Genomic DNA, 26,391 nt, shown 5'->3' with positions numbered 1-26,391 from the left:
GTGCAATATATATAGGTGGTATAACTTGAGTTGAACAAATACTAAAATAAGCTGTTTTCCGGCTTTTGGGAGAGTTGCCTAGTGGATATTCTGAGTCATTGGCATATTTGCTAACTTTTTTAACTAAAACTAAGTGTACATTTACCCAAATATTCTCATCTTATGTTTACATAAACTTGTTTTACAAAAAACATAACCATACACCATCTTACAATACATAAAATATAATTTATTGAGATGTATTTTTAGACATAATGAAAACATTCAAGTTTTACATAGGACCGTGTGTCTCATTGACATCTTAGGTAAGGGGGAAGACACTGGTTAGAAGTGCCTTGGCTTGCTGGTAAACAAACACACATTACAATAAATAGTCAAATATGGCCTTTAGAGAAGTCATAGTTCTCTCCATTTGGCTAAGTGTCCAGTTTTTTTTATAGTAGTGGTATTTCACATGTAAACACAAATTTGGGAACAGGAGATTTTCCTGAGTACATTAACCAGATTCATTATGACAACACAAGTTATAATTATTCATAATTATAATACAAATAATGTTATTTGTATCCCTTTTAAACTGAAAGCAGTCTTAAGCAGTTCCACTGAGTAGGGTAACAGCATATGGCAGAGTGTTCTACCCTTCTGACCTAACAGAAAGCAAATAACAGCTTCTATCACAGCGGCTTATAACGGTGTTAAATAACCTCCTTGACCGTTATTTAACATTTAATTGTTAGATTACATTGGTAGGTTGGTGGTTACATTGAAAAGTATGGCTGTCAGAAAATGAGGTAATCTAAGGCGCGAAGCAGAATGTTCCAACTGAATTTCTGTCCCTTTTTAATGTACATTCTACAGAAAAGGTAAAAATGTTTAAACAAATCTATAGGAAACATTTACTGTTGTTTTATCACTGGTGGAGGGATCAGCATAACAATGATATATGGGAGTCATTTGAGGTCATACAAGGCCAGGTCCTAGTATCTAGTAGTGCCAGCTTTGAAAGATTTCTAGGCAACTGTCAATGTAGACTAGGCTGTGTTCTACTCTAGGTTGTCCCGTTTCTCAGTAAAGCAGTCCAGAATGTTCTATGGTTGGAGTATCATTCGTAGGAGACAGAGCAAGTATGCCCTCCAGGTGTGGTTCCGTACATCATACGTAGTTGCGTGTCTCTGAGTCAGTCGTGGAGCTGCTCTCTCATCTTGGCTGCGATCTCCTCCCTCTTCTCACAGTGTTTCTTCAGATCCTTCACCTCCCGTGGAAGGGCACTGTTCCAGAACATCAGCACCGACTCGTCTCCTCCTGCGTTCACACAGGACACACACACAGGCGCGTGCACAGGTACAATAAGGAGGCATTCCGTTTTCTTTGCCGTCAAGATCCTGAGGGATGCATATTTCTTACCACTCTGACTCCTACCCTGGGAAAACCTTCGCCCCAAAACCAGGACCACATCATCACGGTTCAGTGTCTCTGCAGTTGAAGAGAGCGTGCTTTAAAGGTTTCGAAAATTACATGACGCAAAACTTTGATCTGTTTCTCATCCTTTACCTGAAGCTTTCTTCCAAAGCGACATACAAATAGTACGTGTTGAACGAACAGTGTCAAGGAACGGAACGTATTTACCAGCCACATCGCAAAGAAACCACACCTCAGATTATGAAACCACGGATACAAAACTTACGAAGGAGGACGACAGCCAGCGACAAATGTGACACATAAAGCGCCTGAGTAAACCCAAAGGAAACACGCCTTCAGACGAGCAGACACGAATTGGCAGACAGGAAATAACACTACACTGCACATCTACACGATCACAGGCCATCCTTTTGATCCTCAGACATGTGAAAGAACAAGAATGACACACACAGGTCATCCTGGCACACAGACAGACAGGAAGTCATCCACACCACCAACCTATGAGTGCGCAGGCCATGCCGCGGACAGACTGGCAGTGGGGGCTCATGACTTGCAGCGCCTGGTGGTTAGACAGTTCCAACAGGAGCAGGTACCCCCCCCTGGTGGCGATCCACAGGCTGGCCCCGGGCTGCACCATGAGAGCCTTGACACAAGCCCAGGGAGGCATCTCAGGGTAGCCCTGCGTGGGCCTCCGACTGGAGCCGTGTCTGTACAGGGAGGGTATGGAGGATTAGCATTAGCATGAAGACATGTCTGTACAGGGAGGGTATGGAGGATTAGCATTAGCATGAAGACATGTCTGTACAGGGAGGGTATGTAGGATTAGCATTAGCATGAAGACATGTCTGTACAGGGAGGGTATGTAGGATTAGCATTAGCATGAAGACATCTGTACAGGGAGGGTATGGAGGATTAGCATTAGCACTGAGACATGTATGTACAGGGAGGGTATGGAGGATTAGCACTAGCATGGAGAATTCAGGAGGCTGGTTGTCAGCGGAGGTTATTAAGAAAAAAGGATAGACAGATCTTCATGGATCCCCCAAGGGGAAATTGCACCGTTACAGCATGAGTGACAGTGGTGTTCTATGAGATGATCATCAAAGCTCTCTGTAAACATGAGTGTGTATGTGGTCCCTGTGTGTGTGTACCTGATTAGCTGGAAACAGTCAATGCAGTCCACCATCCTCTCACTCTTCTTGTCCCAAACCTCGACGGTCTGGCCCCCGGCTTTGCTCAAGTACACGTGCTTCTCCACCACCACACGTGACACACACGCCTCGCTGCTCGCTGTCCTCTGCAAACTGGAATACACACACACATGCACACACAGAACTCTTTACGCAGTTTTTTTGTTGTGTTCCGTATATATACTATATATAAAGTGTCTGTGCTTATTATGTCACTAGGAAATCATGCAGTGAACCCTGATTAAGTTGATCTAAGTATATATACTTAGATCAACTTAATCAGGGTTCACTGCATGATTTCCTAGTGACATAATAAGCACAGACAGGTTATCTTACACACACTGTTACAGATATGTTCTATGCTGGGAAGTATAGTATGCACTGACTGGTGGGTGAAGTTGGGCTTTGTGTTGATGGTCCTCCAGATGTCGTAGTCTACAGAGAGGGACAGGACTCTGGTCCCACAGCCTGCCCACACCGTGCTCCTGTCCAGGGAGTGGGCCGACTGACCCAGACACACGAGGGGGGTGTTGACATTCCCGATGTTGACGCTTTTGACCGGCCTCCCGTTCTCCTGCTGTGAGGGGGAGGAGGGAAAAGAGAAGCACCTGAGCTTTAAGAGATAACAGTGGGTGAAAGGAGAGGTAGATGGGTCACGTTTGTGTGTGGTGCACCATTTCCATGACAATTTGGGGGACAAGTCGCTGTTACAGCACACCCTCATCTATGTCCTGCCACACTTGGTTTACAACAGTGGAAAGCTCATGTACCTGGAGAGCAGACTCTTCATAAACCGTCAGAACTCCATCTGCGGTCCCGACTAGCAAGTAATTTTTGCTAGAAAGAAAAAAAACAACAACATTCCATTGTTCAATATGTTCAATGTTAACATGTTAATGTTGTGTTAATGTCCCCAGCTCTCTGACTTGTCTCTTTTTCTCACTTTAGCTGAGGATGAGAGTGGAAAAACAGCGAGGTCACAGCATCTGTGACACTCTGTAGGTGGTGGCATGATGATATGTCCTGGGTGTTGATGACCACCAGGGTTCCAGCCTGGGTGCCCGCCACCAGCCAATCGCAGGCCTTGCCGGGGACTTGGAGCGCCACCAGGCATAGGACGGGACTGGTGTCGATCTGAAGCTGGTGAGATAACCGACGGAGCCAACAATGAAAACCAAACAAACTGTCCATTTACTTTTGCTCCCATAATATGCATAAGTTATGCGTTATGTGGCTCATGGTGTACAGAAGCTAACAGTTGGCACTTTAGCCTTGTTTAGTTACGAAAAAACTAGACTAGAGAGCCAAAATAACTACAATTGCGTAAGAGTCAAATAATTTGTAAATGTTTGTTAATACCTTGAAAAGTACATCTATATTTGTATTCCCATGTCCCAAATTTAGACCACCATGGAGTAAAAAGTTATAGCACAAGTTTCCCGGGATCATACTTTGTGCTACATATTTGGTGCTAGTGTACACCTCAATGATATATTCCTGCATAATACTTCAAGATAAGGAAGTAGACTGAAGTCATGAAAACCCTCCCATTCTCAATTGGCACAGAGGTGAAGTCAGAGGTTAGGACATAGGTGCATTTGTCAGGATGTATTGAACGACAAAATCAGAATTGATTCTGTTCTACTCTATTGTACTTTATTCTGATTAAATGTAACTGAAGTCAAACGTAAAGGACCTGGTCAGTGACAGTGTGGGTGTCCAGGTCCACCTCGGAGATGCAGCCTATTCTCTGGGTGCTGCTGCCACCAGCCACCCAGACCTTGACCTGGTCTCCACCGCTGGGCGCCCCCACGGTGAAACACTCCGCATTGGGCGCCTGGCTCACCACCAGCTCCCTCATCAAACACAGCATCTCCCCCGAGTTCAGCCTGTCAAACACCTAGTCAACACACATACCCACACAGTCACACACAGACAGACACACACACAAGAGTCAACAACGTTCAAACACCTAACCTTTTTATTGACTATTTCCCTTGTAGTCAGTAGCACTAGGAGAATAATGTGAAACAGGTGGTCGCACCGCCTTTACCTGTGCAGAGGTAGGTCTGTTTTGGGGACTCTCTTTCATGCAGTCATTCATCAGGGTCTGGAAGCCGGGCCACGGACAGCAGCCATAGTGCGTCACAGGGTCTACAGGAGACAGGATGTCTATGAACAGCCTGTGCTTACTCCATCACCACCCCTTAGTTTGATTAGACCCAACTATCCTCTTTCAACTATCTAGGGCAGGCCATAACGGTTAGCGAGAAGCAGCGCCATCTACTGACAATAATGGAACTACATGCCATTGATAGTGAGAAATGGTGAAAGGCAACTTCTGAAAGGTATAGGTTTGCACTGTATCTAATACTATATCCACCAACATAAAGCAGAAGTTTCCATTGGAGGCACACCAGCATGCTAACCTGGTAACTTCCCCCGCACGGCCATCTCGTCAAACTCGCTGGGGAACTTCATGCCGTCCAAAATGCGTTCGCCGCACGTCAGCAGGTCGTAAATAAGCAGGCCGAAGGAGAAGATGTCCGCCTGCTGATTGTAGATCACATTGCCCCGGGCGACCTCTGGAGCCCTGAAACCTGGATAGGAAAACCAGAAAACATTGACCAAACGGTGAGGTTCTGGTGATTAGACTGCAACATGGTCTGTCGTCAGAGTATGGTCAAAAGAGTTCAAACACAGTCCAATGAGTTGCTGTTCTTCGCTTTTGCAATAACAAGTTAATAGCAGGACCGCACTGATACATGAACTGATTGATAAACTGACTGATTGTTGATTAATTTATTGAAAGGGTTGTTGGTTGGAGTTTTTCCACTGGCTCCACTTTGGACAGTCTCTCCTGGCATCTCAGAGAGGCTCACCTGGGGTTCCTTCGGAGGTGCGCACCCCCATGCTGCAGCAGTACTGGGCGATGCCGTAGTCTGTGATCTTGGCGATGATCTCAGAGTCCGTCTTGAGGTTGAAGAGAAGGATGTTGTGGGGCTTCAGGTCGCGGTAGATGATCATAGAGGAATGCAGGTATCTAGTCGGGCACCAGGTAGTGTTAGGAGTCGAGAAGTTTGGACAAAACACGGAAACGACTATTGCTTGTGTGTTTTTTGTCATCTGCCTTTTCTCTCTTTATTTTGAATCCAACTTGATCTTATTTTTTTATAGTTTATGAATCGGAATTTTGTTTTTTTTTATCCATACACTACATACGTATTAATTTAAAGCCAAGAGTAACGCAGTTACCGGAGTCCGTCAGCCACTTGCAGGGCGATGCGGTGCTGTAACTTGCGGTTGAGACTGCCGTTCTCATGCTCGAACAGGGAGTCCAGGGAGCCGCGAGGGGCCAGCTCCATCACCAGGGCTTGGGGGGCCGAGCCGGCTGCCAGAAGGGCCACCAGGCTGGGGTGGTGGAGGCGGCCGAGCACTGCCAACTCCTGGAGGTCGGGACGGGAGAGGACAGAGGGGAGGGAGACCAATCACATGTGCTCAGTGAAGTTGAAGAGTCAGTACAGGGGGGCTTGTCATGGTCATCAAACCTCACCTCTCCATTAGAAAAACGGTATGGTAGAATGCACAAACCCATAAATCTGTGTTCTACGGCAATTGTATCTATAAGAGAATGTTGCCGTGACAGGATTCTGTTGAGAGGGAGCCATAACTTTTGGTGTGAGTAAAACTTGGATGTGGCCGTTTCATTTACCTGTCGTAGCAAGCGGTGGATGTAGATCTTAGACGCATGCTTGTTGAAAACCTTCACCGCAACTTCTTCGTTTTTGTAGACTCCCCGGTAGACAGTCCCAAAACCGCCATCCCCTACAGACAAACTTCAATTCAGCTCTGCTTAAACTAAACTCATGTTTTTTAGGGGATACTGTATTTTAAACAAGTAATTGATCAGATATTTTGAAAGCTGAATACACTGTAAAAAATAAAATAAAATAATAATAATTACACACTACTATCACTGACCCAGTGGGTTCTCCTTGGAGAAGTCAAGCTCCTCGTTGTGGAGCATGGTTTCTGCCGGCTGGTCGCTCAGGATGAGGTCTGGGGCGATCTGAGAGATGGGCAGGACGCAGTGAGGGTCGTCTGGGTTCACCAGCAGACAGTCTAACAGAAAACAAGTACAGGAATTCAACAACAACAACAAAAAAGAAATACACTTTAGTTACATTTACATTTAGTCATTTAGCAGACGCTCTTATCCAGAGCGACTTACAGCAAGTACAGGGACATTCTCCCCGAGGCAAGTAAGGTGAAGTGCCTTGCCCAAGGACACAACGTCATTTGAAACAGCCGGGAATCGAACTGGCAACCTTCAAATTACTAGCCCAATTCCCTAACCACTCAGCCACCTGACTCCCCCTAGTTGCATAATACACTTCCAATTTTACTTTATAAATCGAATTAATTCATTAAAAAAAAAGATTATCTGTTGTACTTAGTACATGTGCGTTGCTTTGGATCAAAGCGACTACTAAATTAAATGAAATGTAAAAAGAAAATGGACCGTTCTCCATGTGGTTGAACAGATCCTCCAGCAGCATCTTGCTCCAGTCCTGGCCGTCCTCGTAGCTGTACAGGGCCCACTTCTTCAGCAGGGTCTCCCCGCTGCCGTGCATGTCCGTGGCCAGCAGGCCAGGGAACCACTCCTCGAGCAGGGAGTCCATGTGGTCCGTCACCTGGCCCAGCAGCACGTGACCTGGAGCGACAGAACGCGCCGTTTCACATCCGCACTGGGAGAAGTGGCTGTTTGTCTTTGCGGACTCACTGCGATTGCGATGTCTGTCGTCTTTAGCTAAATAATCAACGACTGAATCCCGGATTTCTGTGTGGAAGTTTGATTCTGTGCCATTCTTACAGTTTCATGTTCGAGTCTGGGTGTAAGGCAGACCTTTGCAGTACGATTTAGGATGAAGATCATAATAGATTGATGCGAAAACCACTCCTACTCTTACCGAGTAATCTGTTTAATTCTCTGCAATGCAACAGTGAAAATTCTTGTTGTACATGGAAAAGCCCAATTTCCACCTGGTACATTAGCTCCAAAGGGGATTGGTACAATACCTTTGCGTGAGCAGGGCACTGTGATCTTGACGAAGCTGGCGGAGCTTCCCTCCAGAGAGCTGGCCTCCACCAGGCAGTAGGCCTCTGGAGACCAGCTCAGGTAGATGCCTCTCCTCCAGTAGATCCTGTTGGGCTTAAGAGCCCTCTCTGGGGGGGGGGGGGGGGAACAAAAAAACAGAGGAACTACTACCTTGATAAAGGAGCACAGGCTAGCCAAGTTTATTTCAGGATTAACTTGGAGGGGGGTGCAGTGAAACTCTATTGTCGAACAGCACTTTTATTCAACCATCCATTCATCCAGCCAGTCAGTTTGCCTTGAAAAGGCATTTACCCACCCACCCATCCAGTTTGCCTTGAAAATTCATATACAGTATAGTGATTTTCAAGCATCCATCCACCTGACCCAGCCCTATCCATGGCCAGCCTCTGCAGACTACAGTACATGAGACCCCTGGGATTCCTACCTCTGCCACGCAGCAAGTAAGAGGAGACCTCCAGTAGACGGTTGATCTGGCGTGACCAGTAGCCCATGGGAAAGTAGGGCATCTCATACAGGCGCACAATCACCTCCGAGTTCTCACAGTGGGGCAGCTCTATCACCGGCCTGGACTTGGGAAGGCTGTGTGTCAGGGAGAGTAGAAACGTGTGGCGTTATGAGGGATAGGCGGCGGCCACGTTGAGTCAGGTGGCTGAGCGGTGAGGGAATCGGGCTAGTAATCCGAAGGTTGCCAGTTCGATTCCCGGTCATGCAAACTGACGTTGTGTCCTTGGGCAAGGCACTTCAACCTACTTGCCTCGGGGGAATGTCCCTGTACTTGTCCCTGTCCCTGTACTTACTGTAAGTCGCTCTGGATAAGAGCGTCTGCTAAATGACTAAATGTAAATGTAATGTTGGCTCAAATGACCCCCATGTTCCATTCTTTGTGGAGTCGCACCAAAATAAACATTCAGGGCCAAAACCAAAATAAAAAATTCTGGACGGACCTAAAAAGACTATTATCTGTAAGGCAGCTTTATATCTATCTATTTATCCGTTTCAGTGGAACTCTTCCTACCTGCTGGGTACTAGAAGCTGGTCGACCCCAAAGGGCAGGGCGATCTGGAACTTCTCCAGGAGTTTGAGGTACTGGGTCAGATAGTTCATGGGGAAACACTTGCTCTCAGACAAGAGCTTCTCCACCAGCGAGCGCTGGACAACTCCCTTGGGGTGCTCCCAGGACCCTGAGCTCTTCACGGTCAGTTTCTACAGAGACAGAGCCAGAGAGAGAGAGAGACACAGAGAGAGACACTGAGAGAGACACAGAGAGAGGGAGAGGGTGTGGGGGGACGAGATGGAAACAGCGAGTCTGAAGCCACCATATTCTAAACAAGCTAAAGAAAAGGGAAAAGAAAAGACGAGCGGCGCTTTTCTCTCTAAATAACAGCGGCCCAACGCAGCTGGATCGATCTCTTCTACCTGCGAGATGATGTCGCAAAGCCACTGCGGGTCGATGAAGTACAGCTCTCTAAGCTGGAGGGCAGGATCGTCAAAGTGCAGGAGGACACCTTAAGGGCAGAGATCATTCCCATGAATACACAAGGCGCACGCATACATACAAACACACACACACACACAGGCCTCACGTCCTTTGTCCTGACGCACACAGAGAGACTAACGAGCGCGCGCGCGCGCACACACCGGCCTCGCTGAGGAAGTGGATGGCGTGTGGCAGCTCCGCCTCCTCCAGGGGGCTGTCCTGGATGAGCCGCAGCAGGGCCTGGTGCTGGAGGACGGGGAACTCCGCGGGGGCCCGGGCCCTCTCCTGCAACACTCTCCGCTCCAGCTCCACGTAGCTTTCTGGGACCAGCTGCCCCATCACCGGCTGGCCCTGCATCTGGGGGAGGGAGGGGGGGGGGGGGGGGTTACAAAGTGAGGGGAGATCAAGTGGGGGACTGAGATAGGAAGAAAGAAGTATGCGGACACCTATAATATGTGAGCTCGTTGGAAATCCCTCCTTTTGCTAGGCTCTATCTGGGCTGGGACAGTGAGAGACTTGAATGAAGCCATTTCAGTGTTGTCGCGGCGGTAACATCCGGGCGTCACCAAGGGCTGTGCTGAAAGGTGAACCGTCGCCTAAGTGTGAGGTTGCGTGCACTCTGGAGAAGATTTCCTTCAAGGACCCTTCTGTGTTTGGATGCGTTCGTCCTTCCTTCGATTCTGCCGACTCTCCCTGTAGCTCAGATGTGGTTTCTTTTCACTGTGCCTGGTAAATAGACGTTCCTTGACTGGGACCAACATGCTACTAAATACTGTCAAAACTATGCACTACAGATCCTTGAGCTTCTGGCGTACTTTGTCGCGTTGGATAAAAGCGCCTTGCTAACCGGATCCAGCGTGAGACGCCGCGTCTGTGCGCGTGTCCCAGGCGGGCGCGCAAGGCTACCTTGAAGCCGGTCACCTCCCGAGCGATGGCCTTGCGCAGCTTCGCCACGGCGTCGAGGTCCTCCAGCACAGACACCATGTGGTGGTCCCTGACCACGTGGAAGCCGTGGCGCTGCAGCAGCTCCTCTCGGATCCGCTCCAGGCAGGCCTGCAGCTGGGCCTCCACGCTCTCGTCCACGTGGGTGCCCACCAGGATGACGGGCGACAGCGGGGCCACCGCCTGGAGGGGAGTCAGGGATACACACGGATGTAAGCGACGGTTATCTCATCGAACAACCCGCTTTCGATGACGCCCCCCGGGCCCCCCGGATGTAAACGTGCGGCGTTTCCCCGACGGTGGTGCGGTTGGACCGGGTCTCACTTTGATGTTGAACAGCCAGGGTTTGAGCGATTCCACCTGGGCGGCGCCCTTGCTGACATCGTACACCACCAGGTAGAGCGCCCTGGGGGTCAGGAAGTGGGGGTGGGAGCCGCTAAACTCCTCCCCACCTGAGGTAAAAGAGATACGAGAAACGATTAGAAGGAGGTCGAAACGCGACCCTTCCCGCGGCTGTTAACGATGCCGCCGCTCACCGGTGAAGTCCCACACATTGAGGACCATGTTCCTTCTGTCGCGGTCCCGGATGGTCCAGTCGCAGACGTCGATGCCTGCCGTGGTCCGCTGCGACGTCTGCTGGGAGCGCTTGAGCTTCATGAGCTGCCGGATGAGGGTGGTCTTGCCGCTCCCGGCATTCCCCACGACGATGAGTTTCATGCGGTGGTACGGCACGGCCTTCTTCAGGCGCTGCTGCAGGAACCTGGGGTGAGGCGCACGAATCAACCGTCGTCAGGGTTTAGGTGTAACTATTTCTCGGAAACTGATGGTTTCCGGTGATTTCACGTGTATTGAAAAGGCTTGGGCTGTCAAATCTTCATAGGCTGTTGACACCATTACTTTAGCTTTTTTTACATGACCTTTTAAGCGAAAGTAACGATCAACGCCAATGCGATGCCACAAGAGAATGCAGGCCTACAAAGGTAACAATGGGGCCTCGACGGGTATTTCGTCCCATGGGGTGTTTTTCAGGCTCACCTGACGATGTCCTTGGTCTTGTTGCCGATGTGTTTGAGGTCCAGATGGAGGCGCAGGCCCTCCAGGGGGAGGTCCCACAGCCGGCCCAGCTGGCCCATCTCGTCAGGGAAGGAGCGCAGGCCCCCGTTGTGGCTCACGTCCAGTGAGGTCAGCTCCTCCAGCTGGCCCATCTGAGGGGGGATCTAAATGGAGTAGGGCAAACTTGTTTACTGAGAGAACGGAAGGGTTCTACTGTACTTACTGACGGGAATGCACTTCAGCAACTCTCTAGGTCTTAAAGGCAAGGTAGGTCGTGTTTTTGACAGCACTTTTTGTCACGTGCTGAAATAAACCACATCCTGATAGCAATCAATGAATGAAATTACAATAAAATTAAATAAAGACGTTATCTGTGGCCGTCGCTGGACTGTGATAAACATGACCAATCATTGTGTTCGGACCGAATGTAATGATTGGACGGCTTTCATATCGAATGCAATGATTGGACGGGCTACTTGCCTATCTACCTACCTACCGACCTGTGCTCTGTTTGAACACTCCTCGCGGTAGTCAGGCAGCGCGTTCATGCGTTTTGGGGGAGTGGCTTTTGGGTTGGATACTTTCAAACTCAAAGCCCAAATTGCGTGTTTCGCAATACATACATATCATGCCTTTTAACATGTGTTTAACAGGTGCCTTTAACAGAAGCAAACGAAACACGTTTCCAAAAGGGATCCTGACGGGGCTGTCTCTGTACCTCGGTAAGCTTGTTGTGACTCAGGTGGAGTTTCTCCAGTCTGGCCCACTTGTGCACGGGCCCACTGAGGTCCAAAGCTTCAATACGGTTCTGACTGAAAATCAGTTCACGCAGGTTTACCGAAGCCCACGCACCCGGGCCGGGTAGAACCTGGATGTTGTTGGTCCTCATGTCCACCGAACGCAAACTAAGGATGAACAGGTTTTGGGGTAGGAATGGATATTTAAATCAGAATCATCCACAGATTTTTTTTGAGGAAGAAAGCTAGTTTGAATCACAAACTTACTTTGGAAGATTGAGCACATCATTTGGAATGTAGCTGAAACTGTTATTGGATAGTTTCAGCGTTGCTATTTTTGAGGGGAGGAGTGACAAGGAATCTGCGAAAAACAATGAAAAAGCACAGAACTATCATTTCAGAACTGTCAGCTGAGTCTTGAGTGTTGACTCAGCTGTTGACACGTTTCCACTGGCAGCGACTCAGAGCATGCTTCAACTTACTGAGTTTGTTATTGGAGGCGTTGAAGCTCTCGAGCTTGGGGCAGCCAGACAGGAAGTTGGAGGAGATGCTCTCCACGCTGTTCTTGCTCACGTCAATAATTTTCATCTCAGGCAGACACAGAGGAGTACTTAGCTCACTCATTCTGTTCCTGAATAAACAAAGATGTGAAACGGATTCCCAGATAAGATTGGTATTTAATCTAAACTGGCTCAAACTCTACTTGGAAACATTTGCAGCATAATAAGTGTCTGACATGTTCTTGGATGGGCAATGTCTCAAGATATAAGCTCTATATTGCATGTTGAACCCAATTTCCCAGCATACCCTTCCAGAAACAGCTCTTCCAGTCGCACCATGGCTCTGCCCAGCTGTTGAGGGAAGGTGGTGATTTGGTTGAAGGACAAGTTGAGCTGCCGTAGCGATGGGCAGGTCAGTGCGGGGTCAAGGGTCAGAAGAGGACCCACAGAGTTGCGAGACACATTGAGCGTGCTCAGCGAGGGCAAGGCGAGAAGTTCGACTGGCAAGGACTGGAGCTGGTTACCTTGGAGATCCAGACGGGTCAAACTCATCAAGCTCTGTCAAATTGATACAGACCACAAAAAAACAGGAATCTCCATGAGGCGGCTCTCTAAACGTTCTCCTTCCTAAGGTGGTTTAGGTAACCTACATGTATACTGGTCTAGAACGCTACCTCGCATGACACCTGGCCTTGTTTAGAGAGCTTAGAGAGCTAATGACTAGCATTTAGATCAGCGTGCTAATGTGGTTTTCCATCACAGTTGAGCTTTAATCCCAGAGAAAAGTAGCCAAAACGATGTCAAAGAAAACCGAGGGGTTACCTCACACAGCGTGGATGGGAACTCTGACAGGCTGTTCTGGCTCAGGTCCAGGCGAGTCAGGTGCTCCAGCTGCTGTTGGACAAAACCCCTGTCCATCAGGCAGGACACAGACTCCAGCTCATTCCCTGATAGGTCCAGCAGCCGGATCCTCTCTCTTTCCCCAATCGGGGAGGCAGAATTATCCCCTGACCCCAACACTGGGGAGTAGACTCCTGCAGTAAAACATTAGTCAGGCTGGATCATAGAGATACTACATCTATAGAACAGTAGATTTGTATTTCTATTCTTGATGGTGAGTCTTAGCATATACACTGTATATGTATTGGATTAGGTGAAACTTAAAACTAGCTGTAAATCAGGTTTTCCTGACTACATTGAATATTTGGAAGGGGGGGGTCATACTTTTATGGTTGGAGCCAGTCCTGCCATATCTCCTGTGAGGCTCCCCAGGCTCAACCTCAGACAGGCCAGCCTGACAACAGAGAGAGGGACAACAAGATTGAGAGAGCAGGAGAAAGAGATTTTTTCGGGGACACAAAGCAGTCAAATGTAAGATGAGCTGTCTCCATACCTCTGCACTAGCATGTCTGCGACGGCTCTGTTTCTTCTTGAAAGATCCTGCTCTCCACTCTTCTGATGAGTCGTTGGGTGACTTAAGGGCTAAAGACAGGGAATCACTTCCTGTGTACATAAAATAAAATACAAAAATAAACTGTTTCAGACTGTGTCAAACCATCGAACTAGCTGGCCTTTTGTCCAATTTTTTTTTTTTAAGAATGTTTTCATGTGTTCTGAGCCTCACCATCGCTTTCCATGTCATCGTAGAACACCAAGCTGTCTTCCAGGGAGACGAAGCTGGAGTCATCGCTCTCGTCCGACATGTAGCCAGAGGTCAGACAGGGGTCAGCTAGTGACCTAAGAGGACATGGGGTGCTTTTGATTCTTTGGAAGGAGCACACGTACTGGCCCAGACGTGCACCTTTACCTGTGAACACAGAACAGGAAATGGAAGACTAATAAAAAACCTCCTTCTGGACAAGATAACGATAAATCTAAGAATCTAAGATAAAAATATGGAAAATGTCAACGTGTTCAAGCTACAAAACTTGGTGACATGTTCCCTGTGTGAGAGAGTTGTAAAGTCCTCACCATTATTGTTTCCACACAAAAAAAGATATACTGCCTCTGATGGGAGCAAAAACCTATGGTAGTTTAGCTGTGGACCATAAAAGCAAGCAAAGTCTGAACTAACTGCGTATAAAAAAGAATCTGCATGGCTGGCACATCCTTGAGGCTAATCATTGAGGAAAACCTTCCGAACGAACTGAACCCAAAGCACACAGCGTCCCTCCCAAGTGTACAGCTCGTGCTTCACCCCGCTCCGGACCCATACGCACAACTCCTCACACTAGAACATTCTCTAGCCCCTCTCTGCATGCCCGGGCCTCCAGCCACTCACTGTTGTGGTCGCGCAGGCTCCGTGCTCTCCCCCGGTCCACCAGCAGGGGGCCGAGCCAGGCGGCGTCCAGCCGTCCGAGCCTGAAGCCGCCCAGACAGAGGGCTCCGTTGTGGCGGTCCAGCCCCAGGCAGCCCAGCAGGAGGATGATGGCGGGCCCGTCTCCTCTCCGCGTGCTGGCAGCCAGCGCGCTCCGAAGGTGCTGCTCGTGGATGCCACGGCTCAGCAGCAGCTCAACCAGGGCCAGGGTCCCGCCCTTCTCGCACACCTGAGGCACGCACACGGGGAGAACTCACAAACCTGACCTGAATTCTTATCGACACATGTGACTATGCCACCGTGATGAGATAGTAATAACAATGAGACGAGTAATGAGTATGATATCCTCCTCCCACGGCTAGTTTGTGGATAGTCAAGCTTTGCATGCATGTAGCAATTTCCATTTCTCACACTTACATTTAGTCATTTAGCAGACGCTCTTATCCAGAGAGACTTACAGTAAGTACAGGGACATTCGCCCGAGGCAAGTAGGGTGAAGTGCCTTGCCCAAGGACACAACGTCAGTTTGCATGACCGGGAATCGAACTGGCAACCTTCGGATTACTAGCCCGATTCCCTCACCGCTCAGCCATCTGACTTCAATACAAAGTTTGTCTATGCACATGTATATGACACAATGCCATGTTTAGCAAGTTCTTCATAACAACACGGTGTCACAAACCTTTAACAATCAAATTGACAGTAGTGAGCGGTGCTGACCTGGTATATGAGGGATTCGGTCTTGGGCTTCCTGTTGACGTCCGCGCCCAGCTGGATGAGACACTCAGCCATGACCTCATCCCCGTCCTCGCATGCCTTCTCCAGCATGCCGTACCTCAGGTCGGCCTCGGACGCCATCTTGGACAGGGCCAGGCACGCCGCCTTGCGCAGCTGGAGGACGGGGGAGAGCATGCGAAGAGAGGACGTTTGGTCGCGGATAAACAGGAGTGGGAGTGAGAAAGGAAGTTAGGATGAGAGAGGAAGGAGTGTGTCTATTGGTGACTCTGGGGCGTTGTGACAAAATCCCTTGTGGTGGTGCCGCACGCCAATGTCCCCCACTGTGACGAAAAAGTATCTATCTATCGTGAAGGAACGCATCATTCTTTCTGTATGTCAAACTCTCACACACAAGCCTAGACACATCCACACCAGTCCTACCGGGTTGCTGTACAGGTCAGAAGGGCCGTCTCTGAGCTGCTGGAAGACCTGCCGATCAAAGTCCTCCTTCTGCAGGTCCCCCGCCGCCCCTGAACAGGCGTCCAGCATGCGCAGAGCCACCTGGAAACCCTGTGGGCCAACCGCAAACACACCAAGAGTTTCACACTCACAGCAGAATCCCTGCACTGCTCACAACAATCCAAGGTCAATTTGGGGACACAGAAGCCACAGAGAAGAGCACACAGTTTAGAGTTTTTTGTTGGAACATGATCTAAACACAAGTATCGGTAAATGTTAACCTCAACATTGATGGATTGTCACCTTCAACAGCATCTCGGGGTAGTCCTTGTACTCTATGAGGGAGGTGACAAGGACCGAGGCCAGGACAGGGACGATCATTCTTGATAGCTTCTTCTTAGACACCAGGTAGCAGAGTAGATTCAAACCCCAGTAGTGTATTTCTGGACACGGGCAGAGCATAATCGATCACATTCTAGGACAGCATAACCTCTTTTTACTGGGATATGTGAGGACTGTTCTATAACGAAGCAAGTCATACTGACAAAAAAAAACGATTTTATTTATTATTCAATGTCTGGTTCTAAACCTACAGAACTACCATAGTTCTTTTCCAGTGCCCCACATGATATAGGCCGCACTGCATGTGCAGATTTACACCAAGCTACCCAAAAAGAACACAACTCTGTTTTAATGAACGACATATACCAATCCTGTTTCAAAGGACAGCGCTTTCACCAGTGGCGGCCGGGACTTTGCAGAGGCCCCCCCGCAAAGTTGGAGCTCGAGGCCCTTCCCCTAAATCCACTCAAAATGTATCTCCATCCTATCTTATACATTGCTGTCTACCTTTAAATATAGCCTATATTCACCAATGTGAGAGAAATAAAAAAGTTTAAAAATAACAAAAGCACAATAGCAGCCTATTTGTGTGGCATCCTGCGGAAACCCGTCGGATGTCGCGGCCGCGCGGTCATTGCTGGCTATAAGCCATAAAAGATCGAAAATTGTTTTCTGTCAAAATTTAGATTTTTGATGTTTTCTATAGTTAACACCCTAAACTTCATTGTAATGTACAAAAAGTATAGCTTCTGAAAAACTGTTAATTTCAACGTTTTTTGGACATGTCAGCTAGCAAGATTTCCAAGCCATTTCAAATCAAATGCTCAGTTTGCTTGCTCTTTTGAGTGCTGCAGCAGCCACAAACAACTGATCAATGAAGTCAGGCTGTTAAACTTAAAAATAACTTGCTGAGAAGTTATTAATGTATCCTATACTTAAACTGACATTTACATTCACAACGTGATTACGAACAAAAGGATTTCCTTTCCATATTCGCCACAGAATTAGAATGAAACGGAGTGGAATGCAATTTTCTCGGTTATCACTTTATTGACACAGGTCAACTTTAAAATTATGTAACTTCAGTTGTGATAAAGATATCTGAGTGATTTAAACATATTTGTATTCAGGATAGTTTGTAGTTTCCAAATATGTATAATACCCAGAAAGACCCAAATGTTCACGATGTGAAGAGTTTCCGCAGGCCGCCACACATTTGTCATTGTTCAAAACCAAAGACAGCACTAGCCTTCTGATAGTTCAGCACCAAGGATAGCATCGTCGAAATAACACACAATCAAAGGAAAGGAAAACATTTATTCTTGCCAATAAGTAGGCTAAGCAAGTATATTTTTTGTTGGTTGCTGGTGAAGACGTGCTGCTGCTAGCTACCTGCGGCTGCGGTAGTGTTTCGTCTGGAAATGTTGATAATATTCCTCTCTGGCTGGTCTAAATCTGTGTGTGTAAGTGTGTAATCTTCGGGTGTTTTGCTCTAACTTATTCAGACAACAGTTTATTGCTGCGCTTTTGAGCACCGCGTGCATATTTTCTTTTACTCATGTCTCTACCGTCATCTAGCAGAAGGCACGTATCTTACGTGCCCAAAAGGCACGTAAGATACGCAAAAGCCATTGTTGCCAGATTCAGGGATTTTGAGACTATTTAGCCTATTTAGATCTGTTACGTTGCCTACATTACGGAATTCCTTTACCTGGCAGTTGAAACTTGGGGCTCTAAATGAGCGCCCTCAAAGTGTTTTCCTTGTTTTTTTTTATATATATTTTTTTATATAGACCTAGTCTGTTTTTTGATATGCAGGGCGGGGCCCTTAGGGCGTGGGGGCCCCCCCGCCTTGCGGGGGCTGCGGGGGCCTCCCAGCCGCCACTGGCTTTCACCTTGTTCCTGGGGAAACATCTGTAGTGTGTGCAGCACCGTGTCTATGGCCCCCTGCTGGCAGAGCAGGTCCACTGCACCGGAGCAATCAGCAAGGGCAGACAAAACCCTCAGACCATTCTCCTGGACAGCTGAGCAGCCGATGAACTACGATAAAAACACAGATATGTAAACAAATATCTGACACCTTTCTTACGAAACAAACAGTGCTTCGTTCCTAAGATAAGTGATGGGAAGCTCAGGAAGTGACTGTTATTTCAATCCCCTTGGGACACAATTAAAATACTTGATACTTAATACAACCACTGGATGTCTGCACACAACGTACCTACGGCAATGTAAAATGGCCAAAAAGGATGAGGGAAATTTAGTCTTTTACCCTGTTGAGGGCCTCCAGGTAGATGGTGTGAGCCCCTTCCACCACACACTGGTTCTTCAGCACCCTCAGAGAGACATCCACAGTGTCTGGATCTTCCACCGAGACACCATGCTCCCGCAGGCGCCGGTCTGCTCCCACACACACACACACACACACACACACACACACACACACACACACACACACGCAAGCAGCCACACACCGGATCACACACACAAGTATACACACATCACACACATTCTCATATTCACTGAAGGCAACTTGTCACTGAACGAGCACAGGCATCACATAAGTCTTACGTCTTGGACTTTCTTCACACCACTGTTAATGTGAATAAAAGCGGGAAGGTGTGAAGGCCGTTCAAGTACCTGGGCAGAGGAAGACCAGGCTGGCTCTCAAGGCCTCCACCTGGACCTCAGGCTGGAAGTTATGGACCTTCATGGCCGCCAGGATCTGATTCATGGCCATGTTCATCTCATCCAGATTGGCAGTCCTACAGACAGGGGAGGATGGAGGGTGGGGGGCTGGAGTTTGTTTACTTTACACAGGACAGGATAATGCTGTATTTTTGACGTCTAATTCTTTGAGCCTGACCGACATTATTTAGGTCTGATACCTATTCAGATATTAAGGTGGTGAAAAAAAGAATTTGCCATTAGTTTTACACAAGTGTTGTGAGACCGCCATGGATACAATGTGAAAACTTTTATTTTCCAGATACCGCAAGTCTTCTTTTGCTAACGCCAAAAAGAAGCTGGTGTACGGTAGTTGGAGTGAGCAAAAGTGTGTTTTGATGAGATTGTGTTTCTGTGTGAGTGCTTGCGTGTGACTAGGTGATGTACTGTACCCATGGGAAAATGTGTCCAAACTTTTGACTGGTACTGTAGGTTTGTCATGGCTTGACTGAGAGTGTGTATGTGTGTGAGTGTGTGTGCATGTACCTACCTTCCCCTGAACAGCAGATGCAGCAGCTGACAGCCGCTGGCGGAAACTTCTGGAGAATTCAAGTGTCTCTTCATCATCTCCACCACGTTGACATGGAGGCCATTGGACAACAGCAGAGACTGCATTTTAGCTGACACACAAAATCAAGAAGATACACCATCAATAACTCCATCATTAGGATTCCTCCATCAGGAGGTAACCTATTGTAATTGTTAGTATTCTTTATTATTATTCTAGTAATCTATTCCGCCCAATAACTCAAGCTCTCCTTGGTAAAAAGTGTTGAGATTTGGCATTTGATACAACATGCCACAACTAATCCCCACACTAAGAATGGCTCACATTAGACCTTAGGTAGGCCACAGGCCACGCCCAAATGTCAAATGTTCAAAGTGGTAGTGAAGTGATGGTATTTCCACCCAATTTCTCCAATTCTTCTGAATTGTCAGCCTTCTGGACACTGGCCATTCATTTGATACTATAGCTGGACAAAATGTCCGCCTTCTGGAAACTGGTCATTCATTTGATACTGCATCTGGACAAAATGTCAGCCTACTGGACACTGGTCATTCATTTGATACTGTAGCTGGACAAAATGCCAGCCTTCTGGACACTGGCCATTCATTTGATATTATATCTGGACCAATATCGAAATCGCATCACACAAAACTTGACCAAATACAAGAATAGTATTTTATAGTGTAGCTACAGGTTTGTTACGGGTCTGGTCAACAAACAAAACTTGAACTTGAACAAAGACGAATTGTGACTCACGGTTAAATGTGATGAGCGTGCCCAAGGCACAGGCGGCAGCCTGGAACACCCTGACAGAGGAGGAGTGGAGCAGCATGGCAGCCATTACCTGTCTGTGGACAGGCGCCCTGAGGAGAACACAAATCTTATCACTTACACTTTGTTATCGGGGATGCTAATGCTACATACCACCGATGACAATTTCATGGAGAATCAATGCCACAGTGAAAGAGTTTGAAGGATGACAACTCGTCAATGACAGCTATGAGGGATGCTATGCTATTGCTACAGTCCATAGTTTATGAATATATGAATACATTATATGGAGCACCCATGCTTATGTAAATGAAAATATCATGTGGACCCCAATGCTAAAGTCAATGTTAAAATCAAAAGAGAGGCTTTTTATGCTGCGCTGCAATTATAATTTTTTATCTTGTGATACTAGCACAAAATAGCACAATATTGGACTTTGCCATTAGATAGGGCTTACCTATTTTCCTGGTCCACTATGGAATAATCTAGTCCACTCCCATGTAGTAACAGGTTGTGAATGGCCCAACATGCAGCTTCCTGGAAGATAAATTAATAGATAAATAATTGTTTTTTTGAGAAGAATGTTGATTAAGGTCATACATGCTCAAGATGCTCTAAATACTACAGTTGATTGAGACACCAACATTGACAATGTGGCTTTCAAAACTATGAGAACTTACAACACTGTAAAGACAGATCTCTAGGTCTCACCTGGACGGTGGAATCTGCTGCGTGGAGCTCCAGGGCTGTGCAGCAAGCCTTCATCCAGCACAGGTCCATGCCGTCCACCTCCACCTGCCCTCCAACCTGCTCCTCCTCTCCCTCATCCAGACCCTGCTGGACCACCACCTTACTCTCCATGATCGTCCCGGCTGTGGGAGGAGATATGGGAAGTACAGTATTTGACAGAATTTGAGTGTGTTCATCTTTTTGTATAGTGTATGTGTGTGTGTGTGTGTCTCGTGTGTGCATGTGTTAACTCACTGAGTTCGGCCAGACAGGAGAGGGCAGCGGCCTGCAGGGTAGTGTTCTCTGGGTAGGTCACACTAGCCCTCACCAGGACTCTATGCACACCGTTCAGCACCAGGATATTGTAGTAACACACTAAACCGAAACAAGCTTGTGTCAACTGCAGCTCCAATGTCAGGGAAATGCGCTTCAATATCAACACGTAGCTACTGAAAGCTGGAATTCTTCTACCAGTAAGTGTTTGAGGCTTGACCAAAGAAAGTGATTGTGCTGACCTGCGGTGAACTTCCTGATTAATTGGCAACCAACTTCCTGCAGAGGCTCCAGTGCTGGGTGAGAGTCCATGGCTCCCGCCACAACACTGTAACAACGTGCTCCCCCGGACATGAGGATCTCCACGTTGCTGGCTGCACAAACAGTCAGATGTGTAAATACCTTAATGTGGGGGATTTCCGATCCTCATGCTCATAGTAGAATCTCATCTTAATCTGATTTGCAGTGACAAAGGCCTATTGAGCGGGTGTTTTTGTAATCACTAAATGGATGAGGGGGGATGTGGGGGGGTAATATATTATTGCTTACAGGATGCTACATAAACCAGAGTTATAAATAGATCTTTACAAACCATTAAGTGGATATCAAGTTGATGCCAAATCGTAATATAATTTTGTAAATAGCATACACTAATAAAGAATTATGCATGAATAATGTGCCTTAAATTTAGAAACTTCAAACTCAGAGCTGCTCCTCTGTACTATAATCAAATTTTTGGGGATCTCAGATCTGAGAATCAAAACAAAAACAAAAAAACTGTCCAAATACTTTAGATGTGTATTTAATCTTATTTATTTTTTTACATATTTTGATGTATTTTATTGTATTCCTCCAGGAAATGTAGTAAGAATATGTTTTGGTTTTACACATTGTAGATCTTGTATGCAGTATCTAGATCAGCGTGTAAGGGTAATTCAAAAGAACATTATGTAAAAAACAAAATGTTAATGTTATGGTTTTGTGTTAAAACCATAGACATGTATATATGTCTATGGTTAAAACATAATGCATAATTAAAGGATAGTTCATTCATAATACATGCATCATAGAATCAGAACACTGTTCCAATGTTCCAATGTGCTGAAACATTCTGTGATTTCACAGTACAAATTTGCTAAAAATGTACAACTCTAAACATTGTTTACCAGAATAAAAGTGGTATGATATAGTTCCTATTAAGTTTTCAACTTTTCCCAAGTATTTAAACATGCCATGTTATGTCACTGTTTCAGTAACTAAGCAACAGTTACTGTCTGGGGCACCAAGAGCACTTATCTGACTAGCAACCAGTAGTAATTACATTTCTACTCCTGAAACTAAACAACATATTTCATCATCACTTGTTTTATTTCCTGTACGACACCTCTTTGGTTCAGTGACTATGGAAGACCACAGCATCCTCCAATCAGCACTGCCTCTTGGACCCTCAACTGTGTAGTGTTAGCTTGTTATCTCCAGTGTATTTAAGCCCTCACATTTTTGTTAGTTGTTGCCAGATTATCATATATCTATACGTAAGTTTAGAGAAATGTACTAAAGGATCTGACAGGTCTGACAGTCATACACCTGTTGGTTTTAAACCAATGGCATCTCTTTTAATTATGACAGTCTGACTATCAGTGAGAACATACATAGTGTTCTTTTCGTTGTTTGCTAGAGTATGAATTGACTTTGGATATGTAAAACTCTTGTGAACATGAGCAAATATGTTTCTTTCTATTTTCATTAAGCAATCTTGCAAAAAAGATTGAATAAATACTAATCTATATAATTACCAATGGGCACTGTTCTGACCACCACACCTAATAGCAGAATCTAGAATATGTGTTAGAGTGTTAGCATTGCAGTCTCTAAGGACTTGGGCCTACCGGGTCCTGCCAGAGGGAGCAGAACCTTCATGGCCTGTAGAAGCAGGTCTTCACTGGCCTGGGAACTCAGGAGTGCTGCTAGAACCACACTGTGGTCCTTGTTCTCCACAAACTCCACCAGGTGGTCATCGCTCACTGATAACACAGACAAATGTAGGACAGAGCAAAATTTTTTTAAGTAGGTCATGGAAATACAGAACAAGTGATTGAGCAGATGTATGATAATTAGTATTAGGAATCTCATTATTTAGTCATAAGTAGTGATGTGGTTTGAAGTATATGCATAATTTACATAAAGGCAGACAAAAACGTTTAGGTAATTAGGAAAATACATTATGAAGAGAGAAATGAAGCAAAGCATTTGATTAAAGAAGAAACTAAAACAAAATATAATTGTTTAGTTACATCTAAGTTAAACTTAAGGATTTTCTGTTTACCTCCTGAAGTCACCACAAACCTGTAAGGGATCATGAACTACCCCATTAACAATGTGTTTGTCACTGTCAACATTGTTTATCCATGTAGGATTATGCTACAGAGCACGTGCATGACAAGAAATCGGACCTTGTTCCAACAACAGCTGCAGAGCACGGAAACCTTGAAGTTGAACTTCTTCGCTGGAGGAAAACTCCTTCATAGCACCCACAATCAGGTCAAATACATCCTCCTCAGCATCTAGAACCAACAGCTTGATGATGTCTGCATGGACACAAAAACACAAACCAAAATAAAAGAACTCAAACCCTGTTCACCTCAAAGTACATGGCTTCGTCCACCTTCCATTTATATACCAGGAGAAACATGTTTTACTCACAAGGGCTTACATTAACCCTTACAACTCTTCAGACAAACCCTAAATCCAATACTACTACAGCTGCCTCAACGGAAGTTGTCTGGAGTGGCTAGTTGTCCTGTAGACAATATATAATTGTTACACAAACAAAACTGAAGCAGCGTCTTTTATTGATTCACTTTGCAATACAGTTTACAAAAATGTCTTGCTCATGCACTGCTGACAAAGAGAGGGTCATATGAAGGTTACTGAAAGACGACAAGGTTGTTACAAACCGAAAGGAAAGCAGAGAGGGTTTACTCTGTAACTCGCACAAGCGCCATGAGAACTCTTATGTGTGCACATTTTTTCCTCTGCGTTCCCATAATTGTGCTCAACTGATACTGTATGTCCATTGATTAACAAGAAGGTTGCTGTACCATGTGACTGTGGTAACCTAATTAAATCCACTGCATTCTAAGGACTCTCTAGCAAACATGGCATGATGCCATGTCTTTACATCAACCTGAAATTATTTTAAAGAAAGCAGAAATTGCAACAGATTCAGGTGCTGTGTCAGCTGTAAGAAATTGTTACAAAAATGTTTACTCTACTGTATGGCACACAGTATTACCACATACATTGGTAAGGTATTGACTCCAGTACAGTATTGTGCATTAGTATTGTGCTTCATGGTTTTATGTTAGTCTTTGTGGTGATGAATATCCAGTTGGTTACTAAACAAATAAAAACCTAGATTTCGTGAGAACGCTGTTTCCTTACTATAAGTGCATTCTCTTCTCCTTAGAGATAGTGACAGAGATAGTGGCAATGTTCTACTCTCTAAGTGTTGTTAAGGTAATTTAGTTTGCTTGTTGTCTGTCATGGCCCAGTTATGCTAAGTCATGGGTTAGAACACTATAATATGGTAGATATGAACTTGAAACGAGTTGCTGGATGACGCGCTTCGGGTGTTATGTATCTTAACAGTGACCTGATTGGAGGAGGAGAGCCAGTGTTCTGAGCCCCACCATCATCGTCCGGCAGTCTCTGCTGTGTTGGGAAAGCACCTTCAGGATCTGCCTGAAAAACAGGTTAACACACACACGGGTGCAAGTAGATAAGTACACAAGCACTAACATGCAGTTGTATGTATGCACACACCTAAACGTAATTTACGACAAACTACATTTTCAAATGCAGGGAACTTAATACTGCTAAATGACTAAATGTAATACATTTTTACTTTTGTAAGTCGGAAGGTGACCATTAACCCAGCAATCATACATAAACTTCTACCAAGCTCAGTCAGTATGGACATGAATCTGTGTTTGCCCAAATACAGCCCAAGCCAACTTACTGGTGCACACCCAATACCTCCCAGTCTTTCCCTGCTTCCAGAGGCTTGGTCAACTGGTCTAAGGTGCTAGGACATATTTCTATTAGCCGACACAGCAAGGACCATCCTGCCTGAAATGAAAAGGTAACTTTAAAACACCACAAACACTTTTTAGATACAGCTTTCTGTTAAGTTGATCAAATATGTAGTACTAATACAGTGGTAGATATACCACTGACATCATTTGGGCAAAGTGTTAATAACCAATTTGCTTAACTGGTGTATCTGCTTTAGTTGGAATGAAAGTTAGAATGAAAGTGTATCTTTACACTACACTATCTGCAGTGTGAGCAGAGATCATTAAACATTATTGGTGGAGAGTACTGAAGTTAGTGTTTAACTGTGAGGTGTTTGAAACATGGTTTACCTGCTGCACTCTTTTACTGTTACTGTAAAATGACAGTACAACCATAAGAGGCCCCTGAACCGCTTTGTCTTCGAACAGTTCAGCTGCTAAAAAACGGTATGCAAAGAGAAGACAAGGGTTTTTCCAACATATAACTATAAATAGACAGATCAAGTTTATTTTTAATTTACCGTAATAATGAATGGAGTTGGAAAGATGAAAATAACAGCTGTAAGACAAACAGTTCTTGCAACTCAATATTGTGCAGGCTCCTATTCTAGTGAATCACTTAGGCTATATCTTACCACATCCATCTGTATGGGCCAGGAAAATAAGGTCTTCGATGATTTGAACCAGCGTACTTAACTGCTTTCCTTCTTCAAGATTTTTCAATCTCACTAACAGTTTCTTTAGAGTCTCCTCCAGTTCTTCCTTGTCCTTCATTGTCTTGATGTGTTATCGCAAGAAAGTATTGATAAGCATTTAGTTATAATCCACCACGATCGTAGGTGGGTGTCGTGAAACAATCGAGTTGCTCCATTTTATCTGATGAATACATGTAAACATTGATAGCCTTCACTTTCATTCGTGAGTCCATTCAATATTGTGCGACTTGAAAAACACGTCGCTCGACGGCTGTCAGACATGAAGGCCAAGTTATTATGGATTTCAGTTTTTGAAGCCCCGCGTTGTCTGGTTGTTTGG

At 45.9% G+C, this 26,391-nt stretch overlaps 1 protein-coding gene across 2 annotated transcripts; it reads right to left on the bottom strand.

Annotated features, from left to right (window-relative positions):
- Positions 1-208: 208 nt before the first annotated feature.
- On the bottom strand, positions 209-26,384 carry lrrk2 (leucine-rich repeat kinase 2). Of its 2 annotated transcripts, none has more exons than XM_062461764.1 (51): positions 25,992-26,384; positions 25,708-25,793; positions 25,302-25,411; positions 24,936-25,024; positions 23,734-23,868; positions 23,170-23,304; positions 21,523-21,654; positions 21,263-21,382; positions 20,990-21,150; positions 20,736-20,815; positions 20,264-20,370; positions 19,490-19,619; positions 18,913-19,037; positions 18,545-18,672; positions 18,168-18,312; positions 16,234-16,373; positions 15,913-16,041; positions 15,475-15,645; positions 14,719-14,983; positions 14,062-14,244; positions 13,831-13,940; positions 13,662-13,731; positions 13,260-13,471; positions 12,745-12,995; positions 12,420-12,568; positions 12,205-12,298; positions 11,919-12,105; positions 11,183-11,364; positions 10,684-10,907; positions 10,472-10,599; positions 10,112-10,330; positions 9,367-9,562; positions 9,145-9,233; positions 8,744-8,931; positions 8,153-8,307; positions 7,689-7,835; positions 7,132-7,323; positions 6,591-6,731; positions 6,322-6,434; positions 5,865-6,055; positions 5,492-5,652; positions 5,039-5,209; positions 4,663-4,763; positions 4,306-4,509; positions 3,553-3,749; positions 3,380-3,446; positions 2,996-3,186; positions 2,571-2,723; positions 1,918-2,126; positions 1,405-1,473; positions 209-1,302 (listed from the first exon to the last, which is right to left on the bottom strand). In XM_062461764.1, exons 1-51 carry the CDS (start codon positions 26,128-26,130, stop codon positions 1,178-1,180), a joined length of 7,596 nt encoding a protein of 2,531 aa, XP_062317748.1. In that variant the 5' UTR covers positions 26,131-26,384; the 3' UTR covers positions 209-1,177. The 2 variants fall into 2 exon arrangements, with proteins under 2 accessions (XP_062317748.1, XP_062317750.1); XM_062461766.1 differs by having other exon boundaries at positions 25,708-25,790.
- Between the last annotated feature and the right edge of the window lie 7 nt (positions 26,385-26,391).

The sequence above is a fragment of the Osmerus eperlanus genome, chromosome 5 (genome assembly GCF_963692335.1).
Source record: "Osmerus eperlanus chromosome 5, fOsmEpe2.1, whole genome shotgun sequence".
NCBI lineage: Eukaryota > Metazoa > Chordata > Actinopteri > Osmeriformes > Osmeridae > Osmerus > Osmerus eperlanus.
Note: the sequence above shows the minus strand (reverse complement) of the source record. Positions and strands in the feature narration are given on the sequence as shown.

Bases quoted from the DNA above. Each gene is read 5' to 3' on its own strand.
- lrrk2 (XM_062461764.1), bottom strand. From the start codon at position 26,130: ATGAAGGACAAGGAAGAACTGGAGGAGACTCTAAAGAAACTGTTAGTG. The intron at 16,374-18,167 runs GTGAAAGCCAGT...GCCCGTGTCCAG, and splicing joins GATGTTTCCCCAGGAACAAG to AAATACACTACTGGGGTTTG. The intron at 16,042-16,233 runs GTGACAATCCAT...GTTGGCCCACAG, and splicing joins ACCCCGAGATGCTGTTGAAG to GGTTTCCAGGTGGCTCTGCG.